Below are 22798 nucleotides of genomic sequence, written 5' to 3' on the forward strand. Positions count from 1 at the left end.
TTGATGAGCGCTGCTTTAACAGCCAGCTAAATGAGGAGCAGTAATGGAAAAGAGGCAGGAAAACTGCGACTGTTTTTGCTCAGCGATGTTAAATATTGCATCGTAATTTCAGCAGCTTTGCCTAGGTAAAATCAGAATAATTGAGTAAACAAATACTGCATTAACAATAATGATTTTAACGCTGCAAAGCTGAACAGAGAAGTTAAATTTCTGGCAACTGTGAAAGTTATAAAAATAGTTTAATTCATAAGCCTGGTCTCCACTGCAGTGAACTCTCTAAATTAACCTACTTAGCGTTTTTAAATAAGTTCTGCGGTTATGTTGGCCAACTACATATTTGTTAAGATTTCACCAGCACGACTACTAATAAAAGTGACAAGACCTAATTTTGTTTCTCAGCATGTTCATCAGCAGCTGTCACAAGGAGGTAGATTTAATTGTAGATCAGAATTTGGAACTAATACAAAGTCCGTGTAGCTGTCTATAGAATACTGTTTTTTCCCAAAAGAAAGAATAGGTAGAGAATGAATAAATTATTTTAAGTTTAAGTCAGTGGATGTAAATGTCTCTCTCAAATGAAAAAGATAGGTGTCTGTTTTGCAGAATAGTGCTTGGCTGTCTGGAGGGTTTGGGTTTTCCCCTCCTCTTCTTCCTTCCCCTTTCCACAATATGATAGTCAATAAATCAGTGTTGTTCTTCCAAAACAGAGAGCACAGATGAACTGAGCTGCTCGCTTAGTTTTCATGATGGCACTTCTAACGACAGAAGCAACTGAGGCCCCTTCTGAAAACATGACTTACATTAATTGCTTTTAGAATCTGATTTTAAATGTTTTTGGCTTAACTGCCACAAATCCCTTTGTGTGTGCTCTCTTTTTTCAGTGTAGCTCAACTGTGTTTCTTATCGAGTAGAGATAAATGCAGTTTGTCTTGGTACATCCATGTGCCTTTTGCACTTTAACACCTCGCTGTCTGGAAGAAGTTCTACGTTTATTTTAAATAGTACTTCCGGTTTAAATAGTAAACCTTTTCATGTTGGTAGGCTTTAAATCTTGTCCAGGTTGAGAAAAGGAGTCTATACTCCTCTTTACATAAGTTTAAGAATACAGGCCCTTGTTTTCCCCATGCTGTGTAACCCAGAACGCAGTGCTCCGTGCGTTCGGTCTTCCTTTGCGGCCCCAGCCTTCTCCTCATTCCGAATCGCTGTGAGCCGCACCGTGAAGCCGTGGGCCATTTGTTGGCAGTGCTAATAGTCCTGAAGATCTGGTAATGTTGATTGCTGACTTCTTCCACTTCTTTTGCAGGGTAAAGTTGTGGAACGTGGTAGACACACAGACCTCCTTGCAAGCCCGAGCAATCTCTATTATGAGATGTGGCATACGCAGAGCAGCAAAATGCGAAATAGTAGTAACAATCAGAAATGGGAAGAGAGAAACAATCAGATGTCCAAAGAGGAGGAGAGGAAGAAGCTGCAAGAAGAAATTATCAATAGTGTGAAAGGCTGTGGAAACTGTTCTTGCTAAGTATGATCCTGGATTAATCTTCTATAACAAGTTAAAAATGCACAAGGTTGCAGTGAGGCACAGCTCTTGGTTTTAACTCATGATTCAAAAACTTCCTGGGTTTTGCAGTTTTGGGGTTTTACTGTTTCTCAGAGGAACATAACTTCAACCAAAGAAGTCTTATTTCTGCATCTTTACAGATCCCTGATATTCAATGGCATTTGCAAGAGCTGAGCTTTTTGAAAAAAACTTTAAAATTACTTCTAACTAACAGTATATTTTATGGCAGTTTTTAGGTATTGGTAAATTCTCCTGGTAGTTGCTTGAGATGGATCATTAAATTGTAAACAGATTTGTGCTCAATTTACATTATTTCTCATCATTAATGGCTGATAAGTCATGTTTTAATTGTAGTTGGGCTAATTTGAACTCATTTGCTAGTGAGGAAGATGCAATTTAAATTCTTCAGGGGTGCTCTGGTTTGAAATTCTCTTCCTTGTGAAACTTAAGAGCCCTAACAAAATATTAGAGGCTTCTAGTAGCAAACTAAGTATTGAAATAATCCATCCCGCTGCTCCAAAGCACCTTTCATATTGGACTATCCAGGAAGTGCATTAGTATTCTTTTAAAAGAGAACTAAAAGTTCTAAGAGCTGACAAAAATCTGAAATTGAAAAAATATAGTGTGACTTCACAGAATACATGCAAAATGTGTAAATATTAACAATTGGAAGCCTTCTCTTAAATGAAAAAGAAATCAGAGTTCAGAATTCTGCATCCTCAACATCTGCTTCGCAGTAGAAGTCAAAGCAGAATGAGTGACCACAGAATGCACTTGCCTTGATTTCAGTCATGGTCTTAGGGAGCAATTAAGATTCAATGAAGACTACCATAAATTTATATTATGTCATTAATGTATGAGAAATCGACCTGGATAATGTTGCTCCAATGACCTCACTACTTCAGGAGACAAAACTTCTTCAGTGTCAAGAAACCTCAATTTCTGTGACTCGCAGCACACCACAGGATCGTATGTTTAGGCCTGACCTCTCCTGGGAGATTTCCCATATCTGTTTATCAGTAGTTATGCTGGTATAATTCCTCATTTGAGATATGCGTATCTATATCTATAGATATAGATATATAGATAGATAGATTTTTTTAATAAGAAAAAGGACATTTCTTGATGTTTAAAAATAACATTTTTCTGGGGAATTATAACAGTATAATTACACTGAAGTTATGTTTGTAAATCAGGCGCAAGATGTCTCTGTGGGCACTAGCAAAGCAAAGTACTGAATGTGGTGCTTCTGAAAACTTAGCTGCAAATACTGTTGGTTGGTGGGGTTTTTTTTGGTTTTTTTTTTGGTTATAGCTTTCTTTACAGCTGAATATAACAACAGTAACTTACAGGGAGCTAAACCTTTATCTTTTCTGCTAGCCATTCATTTTCTCACTATTAAAATGATGCAAGAAAATAAAATGTTATTAATCCTCAGGTAAAAATTATTTTAACAATAACATCAAATGCAAGGACTTTTGCTCTCATTCTTGGAGCGTAGAAGCAAAGTAAAGCCTTGTTAGTGTAGTGGCAGTCCAGAATTATTTTAATTTCCCATCTTCCTTTTATTTTCACCAAGTGTCTCCTTTTTTTAGTTTGTAATAGCAGTGTGGTAGATTATAAAGGTGCAGTTATCTCTGAACTGCCAGAAACAGTTAGCAACAGTTGAGGCTTCTCCCTTTCCTCTTCGGTGGCTAACAAAACCCCAACACCCCTCCTACCCCAAGAGCTAGTTTGGGAATTAAACAATTTGTCTACTGTTGCATGCAGCAGATAATGTACAAAGGCTGTAAATAGTAATATTTCAATCCTGAACACCTTTTTCCTGTGGCACAAGCTTTAGAGATGTCACTAGCCTGAAAGATGGAGGAGAAGGTGGTTCCCCCACCCCATGAGCAGTGGCCAACGTGACAGGGCTCTGAAAGTCCAGTGACTGTCTAAAGAGAGAACGCAAACCAGCCTTGCGGGCTTTTAAGTACTCTGAAACCAGGAGCCATCTGAATGCCAATTTTGCTTGTGTTTGTGGAGGGGAGGAAGTATTCAGATGAATAAGTGATGATACAAAGCTGATGTACTTAATCACTGAGGACCGATTTTGCAAGTACTCCAAGAGGTGTGGGAGAAGGGAGCATTTTTGGATGGTAAATATCAGTAACGATCAAAGTTCGGTTAAGTCCGTAAAGGGTTTCATATGGCTGTAAGACTGTTGTCTATCTCTGCCATCTTTTTTTTTTTTTTAAGCCAATCCCTATGCTGCAGCTTTGTCCAGCGAACTGGGTGGCAGGAGGCAACTCTTAAAGGCATTTTCTAAAAAGAAGGCTCGTGATACAGTAGAATATTTATTTTAAAGACTTTCAGTGACTTCGGGAGATGACTGAGAATTTCCTGTGCCACAGAGTTGCTAGATGAACATTCCTGACTTGCTCATGGCTTTATTTGAATGCTCTCTGTGCTTATTTATCTGCTTTTTAGGCACAGGTTACAAAAAATACACTTTACCATTGTAAATTTAGCAGCAGCACGCAGTAAATGGAAGGGGGAAGACTTCTGTACTGATGATAGCAAAAGGGTTTTTGCTTTCTTTTGGCTTCCCTCCCGCTTACCTTCCCAAATTAAATGGGAAAAGCTTCCTAGAAAACCAGAAAAAGTTGTTGCACAGCTGAAGAGTTGCAAAAGAGCAGGAGTCTCTGCTGCCACAACCTCCCACTAATCTATCAAACAGATGCAAGAACAAAATACTTAGTGCTATGCTTTACATGTGAGCAGGCATCTCAAGGAAGTAGAGGCAATACTTGGTAACTCTCTTGGTTACAAGAAGATGAAATCTTTCCTCTGGCTTTTTTTTTCTTTTTTTTTTTTTAATTCGTATGCCATGACTCCAAAAATCACTATTTTAGGCAGACATTTATGACACTTGCTGACTGGGAGAGTCACAGCTTTGGAGACTTGAATAAGATCTGTATATATAGCCTTGAGACTATATATATGGCATCTCTTTAAAAAGCCTTACAGTTTGTTACAGAAAAATGATATATTTTGAAGCTCTCTGACAGCCTCTGTGAATCTTGGTAATTCTGCTGTTCTGTAAGCCGGAACATCACTTTTCTGAACAGCAGCTTTTCATATTCTTGGAACTTTGCTGGATTTGTAGCAGGTTGTTTTTCAAAATTAAAGTAATTACTACCATTATAAAATAACTGTTTGCCATTTTGCAGTCAAAAAGCCATTTATTTTTTCCCTCATTCTCCTTTTTTTTTATTTTTTTATTTTTAGGAAATGTGTATGTCTGTGAAAAGTGGACAGGAAAAAAAAAGATTGGTTCTTGCAGTGCATATTCATCTATTGACTCTAAACTTGCAGAATTTAATTTTAATTCCCATGCAAGAACTTACTGAGCACAGAATGTGAAGACACAAACCATCTTTCTTTGGCTATTCTAACCTCCAAGTTAGCAAACTTGTGGTTTGAGGTTTTTGGTTGGTTTTGGTTTTCAAAAATGGCAGTTCATAACTTGCTGCTTGCAGATGACCTCTCAGTTTACTCTCAGCAGTGCTGTTATGTGGATTAGTAGTTGCGTACATCTCTCAAAATTCAAATTTTAAATTATGTTCAAGTTTCTTTTGAAGATGGAAATGTAAAATACACATTGTACAGTAAGATGATAGATGTTCAACAAAAAAAGGCTAGTTTAAAACCACACTGTATAAACATCTGCTGGAAGACTTCTTACCCTGACTCTTGTTGTTCATCTGTGTATAGGTAATTATTACTAAATAAAGGATTTATCTTTGTGAATAGACATGGGTGTCCTGTTAAAATGACTCCTTCAGCTTTGCAGCAATTTCCAGGGGAAACAGATATTTTGTCAGTCACTCTTATGGAATAAGAATAGCGATGATTTTAATAACAGCTATGGGAGTGTGGCTCTCCCACCCAGAAAGGGAAGCTTTGAATTGGCTTTTTTGGTAAAAGTGATTGTTTGCAGTGCTTGGTAATGACAGTGAAGCTGATAGCAAATTATAGGGCTGTGGGTTAGCATTAGGCAACCAAACTCCAGATGATCAGTCAGAGAAAGGTAAGTTCGTACAGTGCACCCAAATCCTGTTCCCCCTCAGCTTTTATATGCCCTTAATTTTCAACATATCAAGCTGCAAAAACATGTGAAGAACACTCACATTAGAGGCATCGTGCCGATGAGAATGAAAATTCTTGTTAAAAGCTTGACTATTACTTATTTTGAAATACTACATCATATCTTTATGAAAGTAGACTGTTTTACCTCCTCATCGCTGAACTGGTGAACAGCAGAAGCAGAGCTGTTTTAAGAATTTGCTTGAGCCCTGCTCTTGACCTGACACTGCCTAATTCGTGATTGAATTTTTTGTGCTGCTATAACGCTAGCTTTTCATTATCAACTGAGAAAGCAGGAAGTAGCTTTTATTTAGTGACACACAATTTTGATAGTGCACTTACACCATATTGATCTGAGCTGCAATAGCCACTGGTCGTGCTGTTGCTCTGTTTCAAGCAGTTGTAGGTGAGCCCTGCGTGGTCTTGCAAAGTGCGCTGTTATGTCTGGAATGACGAATTGTGAGATCTGGGAGCAGATTGGGGTTTTTGTTTGTGTGTTTGTTGTTCCCCAAGTATGACTAGAGGAACTTCCAGCTGTTCTTTCTAAATGTTCATTTACTATATCTTTAAATCTTTGAATGATACTGTGCAGGAATATTCCATAAATGTTGAGTGACAAAAAAATACTTTCATTAATTTTTGAGGGGAAAGAGCTATAGTGGGAGTGGGTTTTTTTCTTCTTCAGTGTATACATGTAACTTTATTAATGCTAATTTGAGTTGCATGTGTGCATCAAGGAAAACAGTAATTACAAATCCAGCACTTTATAATTGTCACATAAATTGGGAATCATTTTGAGGTTACCATGCTCATTTAACAACCCATCTGTGTTCAAACAATAGTTGCAGAAGTAACAATTTAGTATTCTATTGATTATCTACTGTTTTCCAGTGAGGAATTTTCCGTGACATTTATTTTGGTCAGTGGACCATCTAAATGCTCTTTCCCTACCTTCAGTCCTGACCTCTGCTGGAAATTATAGCTTTGGTCTGCACACAGGATAAGAGCTTTGATGGCAACTGCATGTTTTCTTAACTGCATGTTGATGAATTTGTCATATTTCTCAGAAGGAGCTAGGGAATTTTCTTTAAAGAAAAAGTTGCAAAGGGATTTGGCAGTACTGTGATGGATAGTTGTCACTGATGAAATGGTGACATCATTGATGAAATGGTGATGGAGGCAAATTGTAAATATCTAAGCATCTTGCAGAGCTGAATTTTCTAGACTTTGGCATACTTTTTGACTATAGTCAGTGTGTACATCTGTTCTTGCTTTCTTAAGGAAATCCTCAAATGGTTAGTCCCTGAAAAATATATTTTTAAATTCCTGTTATGTAACTTTTGATTAACTTCTGCTGAACGCAGAGAAAGGACCTGAGCTTTATACTGCCCGATCGCCCCAGGATGCTGCCAGAATCCATCTGCGTTTGTGTGCTGGGCCTGCTGAGCATTGCCCAAATGCTTGGAAGCTGTATGCTGTCCGGGGGATGCTTAAGGAAAGAGCCGAAGAAACTGGTGCATACCATCAGTCACGGAGGGCTGGGCTAGACGGACATTTGGTCCATCCCGTTATGATCCTTTTTACATAGTGTTACTGCTGATACCAGCAAGCAAGGAGACTGCTGCGTGCAAGGCTAATCGTAACTTCCCAAAGAGACTTTAAGGCAAGTCCCACGAGAATAAATTATGACTAACTTTAAGTGACTGGGTGCTAGTGAAAGTGGGGCTGGTGGAATATGGTTTGTCTGGGTAACTGAGTCTGTGAATTCATAGAGCTGCTATGCTATGTTTTTCCCACATTTGACAGTTGCAATGTAATCTTGACCTTAGATAACTTAGGGTTTTATTCCAGCATCTCTTTCTCAAATGAGAAGTGCCAATTGTACCAAGTGGCACAGCGTATTTATTATTTGAAAAAAGAGGAAAAATACATTTTTACTTGTGACTTAGGGCAGAATTTAAAATAGCATCCCCAAAGCTGAAAGATTAATGTGACATCTCAGCTCCCCACACATTTCATTTCCAGTTTTCAATGCTTTGTAGCCCTTTATAAAATTGTCAAGTAAAGCATTTATGTAACATAAAATGTGCCTTATAAAGCTATCAGCTTTATCTGAGAGAGGGGAGGGGGAAAAGGAGAGAAATTCTCCCTTGCATTACAGAGATGAAGAAACAAGCTTGAACACTATATATCGGCTTGTGTTGTGTCCTCCGAATGTGCTGTAAAATGCTCCACAAATGAAATCTGAGGACTTCAGAGGCCTTGTGCAAACACCAATAAATATTTTGAAAAGTGGAGTGTGAAAAGAGGAAAAGTTTTCATTTTAAGCTTGTTAGAGAAAATGGAATGTGAACATCAAGCTGGTCCATAACTGGGAATGAAGGTTTCAAATACTGTTGGTGCATGAATTGCGAAATGGGCTACGTGTATTTTCACACAACAGTGTAAGGACCTTTATTTTTTTGGAGATTTGAAAACATTACTGGCTTTTGGAGAACACACACAGGAGAAGATTGAACTTATTCACAATGAAAACCAGGGAAAGCTTTCTGGTAAAATGAGCATTTGTAGAATTTGTGAAAGGTAATGAGTGTCATGGCTTGGTGATACTGTTAATTGTTAGGTGATTCAAGAAATCAAAGGTATTTGGCAAGGTACGAGGGAGGGGGAAGAGCACAGGGCAAAACTATTTTAGGCTGGAGATTTTTCTTCTACCCTGTGCAAACTTCGCATTGGTTTCCTAAGAAACCTGCGTTGGGGATTGTGCTGGTAATGGGATTTGGGTGTTTGGACCTAGGATTGTAAGATCTCACCCGCACCCGGTTGAGTTTTATGACAATTCTCTAGCCTCTGCTGGAAGGAAGCTCTAAGGAAGGGCTTATTGAAATATTAGCAAGTTAAGCACAACTAAAATGCAAATTAGCAATATACTATTACTTACATGGGGAAGCTGCCTTATGAAGTAGATGGGTGTCTAGTCTATATGGCCAGCTCTCCCACAGGTTGCACAGTGGGTGTCACAAATGTCTGTAGCATTAAGAGTGGAAAACTTCGGCAGATTTGGGCTCTGTAATGGCTCGATCCAGACTTGTATGCTTGTAGAAAGTGCATGTATATATCTGAGAATTGTTTAGAGTGGAGACTGGGAGGGATTTGAAAAGATTAGTAACCTGAAAAAATTGTATCATTGAACACCTGAAGTTTATTTTGGAGGGTGTGGAGGGAATTGATTCATGTTCAGTTGTGTGTGACGTGTGTACACCATAGAAAGGCTATAGAGGATGTTACTGAATATGTCACTTGCCTGCGCAAACGTTGTTTCCTAAGTTTCCAGGGCAAAAATAGATTAATGACCCTAAGTTGTATAATACAGTAACTTTTTTTTTTAAAGTATTTAAATATAAATGGTAGAGGAAGAGAAATTCAGAGAGGTGATAGGGGGAGAGGGGAAAGAAAAAAAAAGTCCCTCAGTCCCTCAAATGCAAAGGAGAAGTGCTACTTATGTTTGCTATCCCAAGAGTACAGTCAGAGTTTTGCTGTATTCTTACTCTTGAATCTTACAACTTTTAACTAAACAAAGAGGAATCACCTGTACTTGGGCGTGATAATCTTGGCCTTGCATAACAGTGGCTGCTTCCTGGGGTTTTCCTTACAGCTGTTGCATGCATTTCTCCTTAAACATTACCTTAGTCAGCTCTGTTGCCTCCTCTTCCTTGCTTGTCTCCGTACCTGGGCTGTAATTCTGCTCTAGTTCTTCTATAATTCTCCCTGAAAGCCTTCCTGTCTGTAAACTTGAGGAAGCATTGCCAGCTTCTCTCTCAGGGCGGTTTCTTTTTTTCCCTTGCGTGCTATGGAAGAGTGCTGTCTTTCAAAGGACTTTGTTCAGGCGACCTCAGTGGGATGGGACACAGCACAATGAAGGCCCTTGTGCCGGGTTTGCACCTCTCGTGCAGCAGCTGTCTTGCGGGGACAGGTTTGCTTTATGAAATGCTGCTCAGTGAGCTCTGCCACAGCATCTGCTTTTTCCGCTTTGGGCAGGTAAGTAGCCTGAAATATGAGGCAGCTAATAACAGCAACCTACTCAGTGCTGTCTTTTGTCCACTGTTTTGTGCATTATTCGGGCTGTGCAGGCACCTGATTTTTCAATAGAGTCTCTGTATGTGATCGTGTTACGTAGTAGTGCTTCCAGAATGGCCAGAGATAGTCTTGCAGAAAGTGATACATGCAAACAATTCATGCAGTGTGAAAAGAGTAATTTTGAATGTTATGTCCACTGAAAATTAGTGTTTGCTAGAACCCTGCATCTCTGCTTAGTGCTGCTGTAAAGAGCGTGTCTGTATGTTCAGATGTGTGCTTGGGTGCTGCATCTCTGTAATACTTAGTCGATTGAATACAGTCCCATTAGCCTTTCATATCAATCCTCTGGAATTTTTGATGTTAGAAATCTTCAGCTGACCACAGAAAGCTTCCTTCACCAGATGTGGAATTTTATGTCCTACTGAGTCTCAGCATGGAGAAGATTTAGCTGCCTCTAAACAAGAGGTTTTCTTACATGCTAACAGGATGTGTGACTTTAGGGTGGGGTTTATAAAAGCACTTGCTGTTGCCTAAGCTGAGCTCCCAGTAAAACCAGTGGTTGGAATTGTTATCAGATATTAGATCTTCAAGTCACAAAGTATTTTGTACCAAAAAGTGGCTGTAGGTTTCTTAAAAATCTCTAAGGCTTCCTTTGTGCGTTTCATGTCATGGGTTGGTGCATTAGTTACTGTAACCCCACCAGAGTTAGCTGGAGACTGCCATGAGGCAACAGCTCTGAGACACAATCTTGGCAGTATTTATCCACGCTAAAGCCTGTAACGTGTGCTTTGTGTAGAATGCACAGCTGAGTGGTATGTTTAAACATTTTCTCTTCTTGGAGGAGATGATCTGTATGTGATTCACACGCAAGTGATGTGCTTGGTTCCTAACTCATACAGATGAAACCTTGATGTTACACCATCAAGTCATGTGTGCCTATACATGTACTAAATATAAACACAGACTACAGTTAATCAAAGGAGGAACAGGAAACAACTGGAGGTGGACTGCAATTTTGAAAATATTGCCTCATATAAATAGCATAAAAATATTTTACAGCAAGTCAAATACATGTAACACTTGTGAAAACAATGGGGAAATATGGAAAATAGCTCCAGAAGTTGGTGAAAACTGTGCTTTCTGATGAACTGTCTTGTGGGTTTTGTTTTATTTTAATTTAAGGGGCAAAACTTTCTAGCTGTGATTTGGCCTACTAGAAAGTAGTCAAGTTCTAGCAAGTAAGTGTCCAAGTGATCTTAATAGGTGTTTAAAAAATCAAATCCTTCAAATGGTTATGTTGTTAGTCTCAGATAACAAAGTCTCAGTGGAAATTTATTCTTGAAATACAAGGTCATCTCTTATGGCAGTCTTTCTGATTTGGACCAAAACTTGCTTTACTGACATTTGAGTGGTTCTGTACCGATCCTGTTCTAACTAGAAAACTGCATAGGCTTTTACAGACCTTAAATTCCACTGAATATATTTCTTGTAAGTAGTTTGCTCAAAGGAATGCTAAGCTGTTTTACTAAAACCGCAAATTGTAGCTGTTTGACAACTCTGAGTTTACAGTCTGACAGCTCACGCCACCAGTCGGAACATGATGAGCAGAAAAAGGGACTGCACTGCTTGCTGGTGACTTACATGAGTCTTGTAATAACAATCAACTGGAAAATGTTGGGAAGAAGTGACAATCTGGAGACTGTTTATGAAATATCTGTTAAGTACATTTGTTTTTCCTATCGACTGCAGTGAGATGAAAGTGGTATGTCATGGAAACGGAGTAGCTGTGTCCTGAAGTGGGAGCCAAAAGACCTCCTCAAAGACTCATGTTGACATTCAGGTGAATTTCTATATGAATGACCACAATGCATTTCTAATGCTTGAGACAGATTAAAAAGTAGTTACTCATCTGATTGTTTCTCTCTGGCTGCAGGAAATAATGAAGTGAATATACTTAACCTATGAACTTAGCAGGGAACAGGAAAGGAGAAGATGGGAACCTCATGGAGTCCTTGCTGTTGAGTGCTTTGACCTGACCAGTGCTGTCTACATGGGAATTGAACACAGACTAATGGCTTTATGGTTCAAAGCAACTCAATGACAATTTAAAATGAAATGGACAGAATTAGAAGAGATGTAAGCTCACAGGTGCATGTATGTCATCTAAGTGTAGGAGGCCTTGAATTCGCAAGTTGTATCACTGTAACCAGTTGAGCAGAAGAGCTGTGTCTTTCTACCAAAAAAAAAAAAAAAAAAAAAAGATTCCTGCTAGATTCATTTATTGTGACAAGTATGTGGCTCCTGATAGTTTCCTGGGTAGGAAGAAAGTTTCCTCTGATTTATTTTGTGGGCAACATCAATCTGTTTTAATATACGTTTGTTCTCAAGTCCTTATTACTGAACCTGCTTTAAGACCGGTTAGAATGGCTGCACAGGAACTGCACAAAACATTGGTTTACCAGGTAGTGGCAACGTAGCCAACTAAATTCAGACAGTGAGCTTCTCTAAAAATAGGTGCAAAATAAGAACATGGCCACAGAAAAAAATTGGACTTGCTGGTAGTGAGCAAACAGCAAGGTATTCCTAACAGTACAGGATAATCACCAAGCTATGGCAACCAGTCTTAGAGTCACTGATCATAGAAGAAAGGTGGGCAACAGCTAAGAGTACATAGTAAGTATGTGAAGGGAAGCTCTTGGCACTGTCTAAGCCTCCGATTGCTCTTGGGCCAGATATTTATCGACCACAGCTGAAAAGCTGTGATCAGCCTGGCTGTGGTTGACTAACATGTTTCTTTACTCACTGACTAGCTATCAATAAACAGAGGAAATGAACTAATTTTTTAAAAAACAAAACCTGCCTAGGTGGTAAAACGTCTCATGTAACTTGTTACCGTTCTTTTCAAGAGCTTCTGCAGGAGCTTGTGGTTCTTTCCAAGAGCTGCCTACCTTCTGACCAGCCTTGAGTCAGACTGGGACAAAGTATCTTTGATCCTACTGATGAGTCACCTTGAAGCCGCTCTCCAGTGTGAACTGAAAACTGGCCTTTGTGGATCTGTCTGCAGTACATGGCACTGATGTCGTGGTCTGTTTCTGAAAGTGTCAAAAATAGTACAATATGAAACAATGGTATACCTACTGGCAGCTATGCAACTTCCATGTGTATCTACTTGAGCAAGACAAAAGACCTCATGTACTAAGAAGAGGCTCCCACAGGGGCTCCATCTTGCTGTCCAGGTGCTTTAATACGAGTAATATGTCACCAGTCCAGTTATGGAAACCTGATTGTAGAGCTGAACTCAAGGCTACTCTTCAGATGAGAACTTCCACCAAAGTGAAATGCATTTTCATAGACGTTTTGGGGTGGGGAAGGGGAGAGGAAAAATTACTATAGATTATGCTGAGTCTAGCAGTTCCTCCAAGAAGTGAATCCTAGACATCTGTTTTTCCTGTGCAACTATCAAACAAAAAAGTCAATGGTCACCTTCTGTGGTGTTGGATTGCTCTGTGAGGATTAGCTGAAACATCTTGGAGTGGTTGTAGAGTGGAGCCCAATGTGCTGCCAAGATACAAGAACAACATAATCAGCAAACTAGCTAGGACTAGTTAGGGAAAAGCTTGATGTGAGCAAGGTGTGGTTACCTCGACCCTTGTCTTTTCATCAGCTGAAGATTGCATGTTGTATGACCAGGAAGTATACATGAATCTTCAGTGTGGCTGAACCTTTCTGTAAGAGTTGTCTCCAGTGCAACGCCAGCATCACAATCAAGCTCTCTGGTCACATGTCATTCACCACTGTCTTTTTGAAAAGAAGCAGGAACAATGTAAGAAAATGATCACGCAATTCAGAATGTATATTTTCCCTATAAGAAATATCTCCAAAACCTTCCAAATGTCCTGTTAGAGTTCACTCTAGATTAATGTCCATGGATCTCAAAATCTCGGGACTGTCATCAGAACAGATTGTATGAAGATAGGTTGGAAATTGAAACCTGGCCTTAAATCCTGTAGATCAGTCGTCTGGCTCCTTCATGCCATATGAGGTTAGGTTACTTCACACAGGCAGTGCAATTACCTGCTATACCAATGGAAAATGAAATTGCAACTTTGTGCATGATTGTCAAGAAGACACCCAAACTACAGGCTATGCAGCAGAACTGCTGCCCTCTTTTTTGGAAGAACAACTTGCTTTATTCTCTATAGAAACAATAGATTTGAAGACATTAATTTTTTTAAAATGTGGCCTTTCAAGGTGTTCTCTAAAAGAAGATGATTTTCTAAGTGTTTACACTGGTTTCTGTAGCTTTCAATCTAACAGACAGAAAATCTCATCACCTGAGACCTCCTAGGGCTTTAGTGTGAAGCTAAAGTTTAGACTGAATTTAAACAGAGAGCACGCTGACAGCGTATATAGAGCTTAAATACAGGTTATGCGATGCCTATGAACAGTCCTATGCTGTCAGGCTGGACAAATAACTGAATAAGTCTCTTCCCCTTTTTGACTATTCTTATTCAAATTAGGTGCAAGATGGAAAAAAAAGTAAGCATACCAGCGCTACATTCCCTAGAGGGAGTGTAAAGGTTACCGCGGAGATGGAGGAAGACCTTTCCTGTTGCAGTCTGGGGCAGATTAACAGCATACCTGTCAGTCTCCCTTCTGGAAGGTTAAAAAAAAAAATTGCCTGAGAGACTGTGAATTGCACATGCACGTGCACACACACACACACACACACACACACACAAAATGCTTTGCTTGTAATCATTCACCATAAAGATGTCCTTTAATTTGCATTTTAGTCTTTATTTTAGGGAAGCTGCTGAGGGATGCAGGAAGTGCATTTAATCTATGCCTACTATCCCCTTTTTTTGGTTTCCAAAAGTAAACATTTGGTCTGAAGAAGATGACTTGATTTGCACAGGTGTAGGAGCTTTCCTCTTATTAGTATTAAAATAAATTGGGGACTGCTACTGAACTGCAGTTTAGTTTTTTTAATCATCCTTGGTTGGATTGTAAAGCATTTATTCTATTAGGCTATAAAAATAACCTTAAAATAAATTAATAAATAAAAATCTCCTGTGAAAATGCTGAAACTAAGTGGAATGCTTCCAGAAAAATCAAGCATTATTATGAATTTTTTAAAATGTGTGTAAAATAATCCTGTCTTCCAAAAAGATACTTAAAGTTGTTTGGATAGAGCTGGCATCTGCCACAGTAGAGTCACACATAAGATAACATGATTGACCATTTTTGGCATACGATGGTCTAAATTGGCTCATCTATTGGCTGTCAGTCTCTTCTGAATTAGATCCAACTCTTTGTAGGCACGTTTCCATCTGGTTAAGTTTAGGACTCAAGCTGTTTATATATTTAAAAAAAAAAAAGTATTTTGTACCAATAACAATCTCTGGAAAAAGGTTTGTGCTTATGTTCCTAATGCATTTTAAAACTATTTGGTTTTCTTCACTGGGCAGACTAACCTTCCAAATAGTGAAAGAATATGTGGATGTGTATTATGTTAAGACCTTTGAAACATGCAAATAAAATGGAAAGGAAATCTATATTTTACATATATATGCACGCATGTGTGTATATATATAATTCTATAATATGCTTTCTTTTTAATTGGAAAATCAGATTTTAAGTCTGCTAATATTTTAACTGGGTGCATTAGGAAAGCAGGATGAATGCATGCTGTTATATTCTCATTGAGTCTTTCTAAGATTATTTTTATTCTGAATATTAGCCATCTGGCACTGTGCTGCAGTATTTAGTGCCACAAATAATAATGAAAAATATGGTAATATCTCATGATACTTTAATGTAAAAATATAAGACAGAGGGTATAAAGCTTTGGGCTTATAATCTTAAAGCTGCCAAACCATGTTGTTCCCTCTGCCCTTGTTTTCCATAAATGGTTCTTTGATTGGAGACAGTAGCAGTAATATGAAAGTCATTGGTTAATGCACATCAATGAAATTGCATTTATTGTAGTTAATGAACTACAATCCTGAAGAAAAATAGGGAGGAAACCCCCAAGATTTGTACCTTTCTCTTCAGTTAGATGTGGGCACATCCAAGACATGAGAGAAAGGTATTCTTTGTTTGCAAATCTGCTGGAGAGGACTCAGTCTTCTGCACATCAGTGAAGCCTTGTATTAAATGCTTGAACCTTAAATAGAATAGCCTTTTTCTCCCCCCCCCCCCGCATTAAAATATGGTGACCAGGCTGCTGCATATTCAGCAAAACTGTTGCTCTCACTTTAATTAAATTGCATAATGGGGGAGAGGGGTGGGAGGGCGTTAAATGAGGTGAGAACTAAACTTTAGTAATTCTCTAGGCTGACAGAAAGGTGAATTGCAAGCTGACTTGTAGAATTTACCAAAATTTCTGTTTCAGGAAAACAATTTCAAGATGTTTAGGTTCAAAGGAAATGATTTTTTTCATGAACATTCATTTTAGAGAACAGTTTTGCTGGAAAGATGTATTTACCTTTATGTATTTCTTGACGTTTGGATTTATTTTCATAGACTGGTCTTGCCATCCTAATTGCTGCTTTGACGAACGCGACTGTGTTAGGTTGTTGCCATGTCTGCATTAAAAACAGCCATTTTCATCTGTTAAGCTATCGGTAACCTCTCCACTACTGGAGCATCCTTCATACTGGAAGCAAGAGTGTAAAGTGTAAGAGATCTCTAGGCCCCAGGTGCTTAATATTTCCTAAAGAAATCAAATTATTTACTAGAACACTACAAGTAACAACTCTATCAGAAATAAACAGGACTTAACTTTCTTCTGTTTCCATGCAGCCCACCCCAGAGAAAACAGCATAACATGAAAGATGACAGTGCTAAAAGAAATCAGTGTTAGTGAAGAGTCTTCACCAGTTCTTTCAACTCTGCCATGCTCATCCAGGATTTCTAGATGTCTGGCAGCTTGGCCAAAGCAATGACTGGGTTTAGACCATGGGATATTCAGAAACATCTGTGGTGTATCTGCAGATCACTAGTCTAGCGCACATAGTGGAGGAGTCTAACATAACCTGGGTCACTAGATCTACTGCCTGTGAGTAGACCAAATCTATAATGAATCCACAGCATGTCTCATACTTTCTGAATGTGTGCTGGCCCAAGGATCAGTGCCTGAGCAGTAAATTCAGTGTGCGCAGAATGTGTTGGGCTCGGTGTACCCATGGTGAAATTTTAGACAAACATGGGAGCCTTAAGTCAAATGAGTCAATATCATCTAACCATGACATTTTGTGTTCATCGGTGGTGGTGTCCCCTCAGGGGCTGAAGGATGTGGGGGTGCAGAAGAAACTCTGGGACCCCGTTGATGTGTAATTGGGAGTTTCAACTTGGTGGCTATCAAAATGCTAAGCTGCTCAACAGCACCTGCTGCTGCATTTGGTCCTGCTCTCTCAGAAACCAGTGTTCAGTGTATTAATACCTCTTTCCTTCACCTTGACTTTCTCCTTTTACATATCCTGTTGCTTCTGCCTTCTCCAGGTTTTGTTCTAACCTGTGCTCTGGCTCACTGTAAATACACCAGACAATTCTTAAGTCTTTTTTTTTCTTCCTTTTTCTTTTTCTTTTTTTTTTCTTTTCTTTTCCCCTGCTAATACAGCAGCCTCCCCTAAAGTGGCCAAGGTGGTTAGCCCTGCCAAGGAAATGAAAGAACACAGAACCTTCTGTCCACAGAGCATTCGTCTTGGCCAGGGCACAAATGTATGCTTTTATTTCCTCCTGTTCAGAAGCCACCAATAATCAGGTGTTTGGCCATGGAAGCATGGTAAGACAAATGTACAATTTAAGCAGATTTTAAGTTTTACAGTTTAAAGTTGAAATGTCTGGAGGGAGTTGGGGGGAAAACAGAGGAATAGGTATGAACTAATTTGGGGAATTAGAGCCTATTAGCAACACAGTTTTAATGTTATGCTGGGCCATGGGAGCCTCAGACAGTATTAATCTACTGGAACTTTCTGATTAGAATAAGAGTTTTTTTAGCCTCGCAATAGAGTTTTTTCTTGCTGTAGCAAGGGAGGGTTGGTTTTTTTGGATGGAGGGGGGGGGTTGACCAATCAAGGGAAGAGCGTATCAAGGAATGGAGAAGGCTGAAAAACTAACCTGGACCCTCCTTGCCTTCCTCCCAGATATAGCTGTCAGGCATGTCAGAAATTTGTCTTGCCCAGAAAGGTCAGCAATGGCCTTGAGGTTTCTCCTGTCTGAGCGTTTCTGAAATGTCACCAGTCAGGACGAGGAGGACGTATGGACTGTGTAGCAGCAGCGTTTCTCCAGCTCCTCTTAGACAGCACACTGGGAGAGGTACGCAGAGAGGTCGAAGAGTGCTGAAGGAGCCTGTCTTTCTGCAACCACTGGAGTCTATAATGAAACACTGTTGAGGGTAGCATTTCAATGGCTGTGTTGATAAAGCTCTGAGGCTTGCCAGGTGTAACAGCAAAGCAGAAGTTAGTATTTGGCAGTTCATAATCCCAGCTTTGTTTCTTCAGTAATTTCTTCAGCCTCAGTAAGAATGAGTCACTGTTTGCAGGCTCAGAATTATTTCCTGCAGCAGACGATCAGTTTTGAATCACACATCAGGAACTAGGAAAGGAGGAGATAGGGCAACTTCCTCATCTGCCTCAATCAAAACCACCCTGCTGCATGGAGCATCTCCCGTTCCAATAACTTTTTTACTATAATGCTATAAAAATTGTTTCATTCACGGTGTGATTTCTAGATGCAACTCTGATGTTGTCTTTTCAGCAGGCTGTTCCCTGGCTCCATCCCCAATTTAGATGATTACCCGAAGATACAGACCTCAAGTGGTTTGTTTTCCAGTGCATGAGGCAATCCTGTGGTCTGTCAGATGTGGTGGACACATACAGAGGGCCATGACATGGTTCAGGAGGGGCTGTGGTGTTGGGGCTGCATCATGCAGCAGGACTAGGCCAGGTGTCCACAACTTTCTGGCCTCTCTTCTTCTCTGTTAACTGTCCCCCCTCCCCCCCCCTTTTCAAATTTAGCTCTGTCAGGGTGTGGGTCATGCATGGAAGAGAAGCTGTGGCTCTGTTGTGTAAATGCAGGAAATACAGACCTGCCTTTGGTAACAGCACAGAGGAAAGATTAATTGGATGCGCATCTCCGTGACTGACACATTTGCAGTTTGTTGTCTGGCCTGCCAGCTCGAGCAACCTGCTCAGGAGCTTCGGTCTAACCCTGACACCCATACTGGAGTCCGTTCCTACTGTTTTGCTGCTGAGCCTTCCTTTAACACGTATGTCACCTCTGTCTCTCTCTGCCAGTGGTCTAAATGACATCCTCCTTGTTCAGAAGCTGGTCCTGAAAGTCTGATGGGGCATGGGAAGAATCCTCTCCAGCCTTTTGCAGTAGGGCGAGATAGATGGGACATGCTGACTGTTGTCCAGCTGCCTTTTGCTCTCTTTTTTTTAAGATGGTAATGTCTGGGCAGCCCTTTGATTGAACCACAGATTGCCATGGTTTCTAGGCTTACCCAAGAGTGCAGAGTTTGAGAAGTTCTTCCAGAATCACACTTGTGTTGTGCTTGTGCTACAGGCAAACCAGAATCCTCCTGTGAGCCTCTGGCTAACTCTTTACTATGGTTTAGCTAAGGTGCTGTATATTGCAGAAATGAATCAGGCCATGCAAAATGAAGGATTTACCCCTTATTCGGTATGCCTCAATGAGGTTCCTGTGCTTTAGGAAATGAGGCAGAAAGAATGATCTGGAAATAGGTACTTTGGAAATTGGAAATTACCACGGCATGGGACTATTACTGTACTCCAGGTTCCGCTATTTTTTGACCCTAACTCCTGCTTCCTAGACAGACAAGCAAGCCTAGGCTCAAAGCATGTGCGTGTCTGGACATAAGGATTTTGTGTGAAGACAGCTGCGAGGATGGGACAAATGTAAATGTCTGATCTGCTCCATCTTCCAGGTTGTAGCAACTGATTACGATGCATGTTGCAGCTACACTGTATTGCGAAGGTCAGGAGAGCAATGAGTGTGTGCGGGAGGGCAGAGTGAGGCAGTGGATGGCATTACAATCTTGCCTAGCTCAGGGTTTTGTTGATCTCTTCCTGCCAAAAGGAGTTTTCTTAGAACCTTGTTCTCACACCTGTGAATCTTTTATTTGACAGTCTGGAAAATTAATACCCAGCCAAGGCGGGTAGCTGCACTTCCATCAAGTCAGTGCACTTTCTACATCTGTTTGTGGCAGTACATAAAAATCATAGTCCACACGCTGTTAGTTTTTAAGATTGCCCAAGATGCTGTACAGAATTTTATGCTGCTGATTGGTTAATATTGTGGTAGCTCTGTAAATGAAGTACCTTAAATGAGTAGCATGTGGGTAAGTGAAACTCAAGACATCACATTGTATCACAGCTACAAGGATGATCTTTGAGCCTTATGCCTGTGTACTTTCTAAAAGAAGGCATTTAAATAAATACCTGAGTTGGCTTCTAAACTAGATCCAGGTGCAATGTTTATTTAATTGAATGTATCTTTTCACCTCCAAGAAGGCTCTCCCCACACTTGTGTCTAATCTCCTCTAGGTGATTGTACACCTACAGCTGATGGCTGTAGTTGCCAGCCTCCCTGCGTACACCACCACTGCTGTCTCCTTTCTAAAGACATCAGGAGTTCAGCAGGTCTGACAAATTTGGTGCCAGTGCCCCCGTGCTTCTAGTCACGCACTTCCCGTTTGCTGCGGGGTGCAGGGCTGCAGTGCGCTCCACGCTTCTGCAGCAAGGCTTAGCAGAGGAGCTGCCAGATTTGCTTGTCTCTCTTTGGTAGCACTTTTGAAGGGAATAGCTTGTATGTGAGTGCGCTGCGGGGAGGAAATGAAGGATCGGCACTGGGGAGGAATGACTGTGGGTGAAAACTCCCCTGAGTTTGTGAAATTTTGAAATGAGTGACCGAACTAATGAACACATCCAAATATACATTCACTTCAGTGAGCTCTTCCAAATGCAGTCACAGTCTCATCTGACCCTGATTAATTACTCATTTATACTACTTTAATTTTTCTGTTGTGGAAATAAAATGGGGGTGTGTGAAATTAAATGCAGTTTTATGGTATATATTTCAAATGTACAAAGCTTAGGAAACTAAAATATGGAATTTCCACGGCAACTTGAATGATGATGATGTTGGAGAGGAAAACCATAACTGAGGATAGGACTGGGAGCTGCTATTGCTATGACAGTGACTTGCTCTGTGGCCTTAGTCAAATCACTTAATGCCTGCCTCTGTTTCTACATCAGGACATAATACTTCGAGCAGTGGGAGTGAATCATTTTGCATTTGTATGCAACATATGGCACATCCTGGGTACCCAGTAACAAAGAACAAATGATTATTTGCTTATTTTGTAAGATTACTGAAAGCTAAATGATATGTAAAGCATTCTGAATTCAGGTAGCATTATATATATTGCCATTCACGATTCCCATTTTATTACTGCGTATGCACATAGGCATATTGGGCCCTGGTTTCAGATGCCACGAGAACAAGAACTGAAGTGTTTGATATTTTAAAATATCTCAGTCACAATATTACCTAATCAATTTTTTAGACTGCTTATGTTTGTGTCATGCAGCATGGAAAAGCAGCAGTTTTTTTGTAAATGAAAAATGGTAACTTTAAAATGGGAACCTTCAGGAAGTAAGGAACTGTGCTAAATATCATAGCAAACTTAATTAAACCGAAAGGATAATATTCATGTTGCTTTTCTTTAATTGCAGTTAAAATCCTTGTTTCTGGTTCTATTTTTTTTATTTACTAAGCAATTCTGTTGATTCAGAAGTTGTAATAACAAAACTTTCCTCCAGTTCCCAGTGCAATAATTACTGGATATGGTACATGTGTGAAGTTAGCAGTTCTGCAGATGTCGTGTAGAAATAGTGCTGCAATACTAAAGCTATTTTGGGGCTCCTGTGAGAATGGATGTATTTTATAAACTCACATGCTCTGTAGAGGTAGATGGCTTCGCGTGTCCTCAGTGTCCCACGCTGCGAAGGGCAGTGTCTCGCGGCTCCCTGCCTTCTCCCCTTTGGTTACGCTGCACCTCTGTTTGCAGCTGCAGTGAAGTTTGGGGACGGTCTGAGGAGCCCGTGCTCGCTAACGCGAGGTCAGGCTATCTGTGAAGCAGACAGATGTGGGATAGCGTGGCTGAGGGCTAGTGTCCCAAGAAATGCTAAGCAATCTTGAAATTTAATCATCTTAATTTCAGTGAAAATAGGAAGGTAGACCAGTGTTTTAGAAACTGTTACTTATTTTCATTTTCACATCAGGGGTTGCAAGTTCATTCAGTTCTTTAATATTAATTGCGCTCCCCATTCCCCCTCTTTATTTTGGCACTTATTACCCTTAAGAAAATTAACGTTTCACGTTTGTGCTCTGAATTAGCAGCGGTATACCCCGACTTTACACGCGCCGTAACAAAACGGCCCACGGTGCAAGCGTTTCCCGTAAGCTACCTGCTCCTCTCTCCTTTAATTCCTCTGCGGAAGAAAAACGAGGGGCGAGTGGAAGTTGACTGGCCCAAACGCCACGGTGACGCGTCCTCCCTCCCCCTTTTCGCACGAGCAGGCTCGTCCTTCGCCGCTTCGGTTTTCTCTGCCCCCCGCAAGAAGCGCCGCAATAACCGTACCATCACTTCGCTCTTCCTGATTTCCCCTCCCGCGGTCCCTAATCTGGTCTCAAAACCGAGCTTTCCCCGTGGGGGGGGGGTGTCGCTGGGGGCTTTTTGGGCGCTGCCCCGCGGGGTCGGAGCCGGGGTCGAGGCCGGGGCCGGGGCCCCTCTGCTCTGCGCCGCTCCCGCCGCGCCTCGGCCCGGTCCCGGCCGCGACACGATGGGTTGCGCGGCGCGATGCTGCGGCGGCCCCGGCCGCGGCCCCGCGGTGACGGCGGCACCTGCCCCGGCGGCAGGTGAGGCGGCCGCGCCCCGCCCCGCTGCCCGCGGCGGCGCCGGGCCGGGCCGGGCCGGGCGGCGGCGGCGGGGCCGCG

The 22798-nt window shown here is 40.8% G+C and overlaps 1 protein-coding gene across 8 annotated transcripts in view; it reads left to right on the forward strand.

The window, feature by feature from the left end:
* Positions 1-22798, forward strand: part of ABCB7 (ATP binding cassette subfamily B member 7) — a 92166-nt gene that overhangs the window by 40909 nt on the left and 28459 nt on the right. For 3 of the 8 annotated variants that reach the window (XM_067304357.1, XM_067304356.1, XM_067304358.1), the window contains one exon: positions 1304-5360. In XM_067304357.1, the coding sequence (XP_067160458.1) occupies positions 1304-1522 (219 nt within the window). In that variant the 3' untranslated portion in view covers positions 1523-5360. Of the gene's footprint in view, positions 1-1303; positions 5361-11518; positions 15317-22798 lie in introns of those variants that run through there. The other 5 variants (XR_010885580.1, XM_067304353.1, XM_067304352.1 and 2 more) reach the window with 5 other exon arrangements.

Source organism: Apteryx mantelli, chromosome 13 (genome assembly GCF_036417845.1).
Source record: "Apteryx mantelli isolate bAptMan1 chromosome 13, bAptMan1.hap1, whole genome shotgun sequence".
Taxonomy (NCBI): Eukaryota; Metazoa; Chordata; class Aves; order Apterygiformes; family Apterygidae; genus Apteryx; species Apteryx mantelli.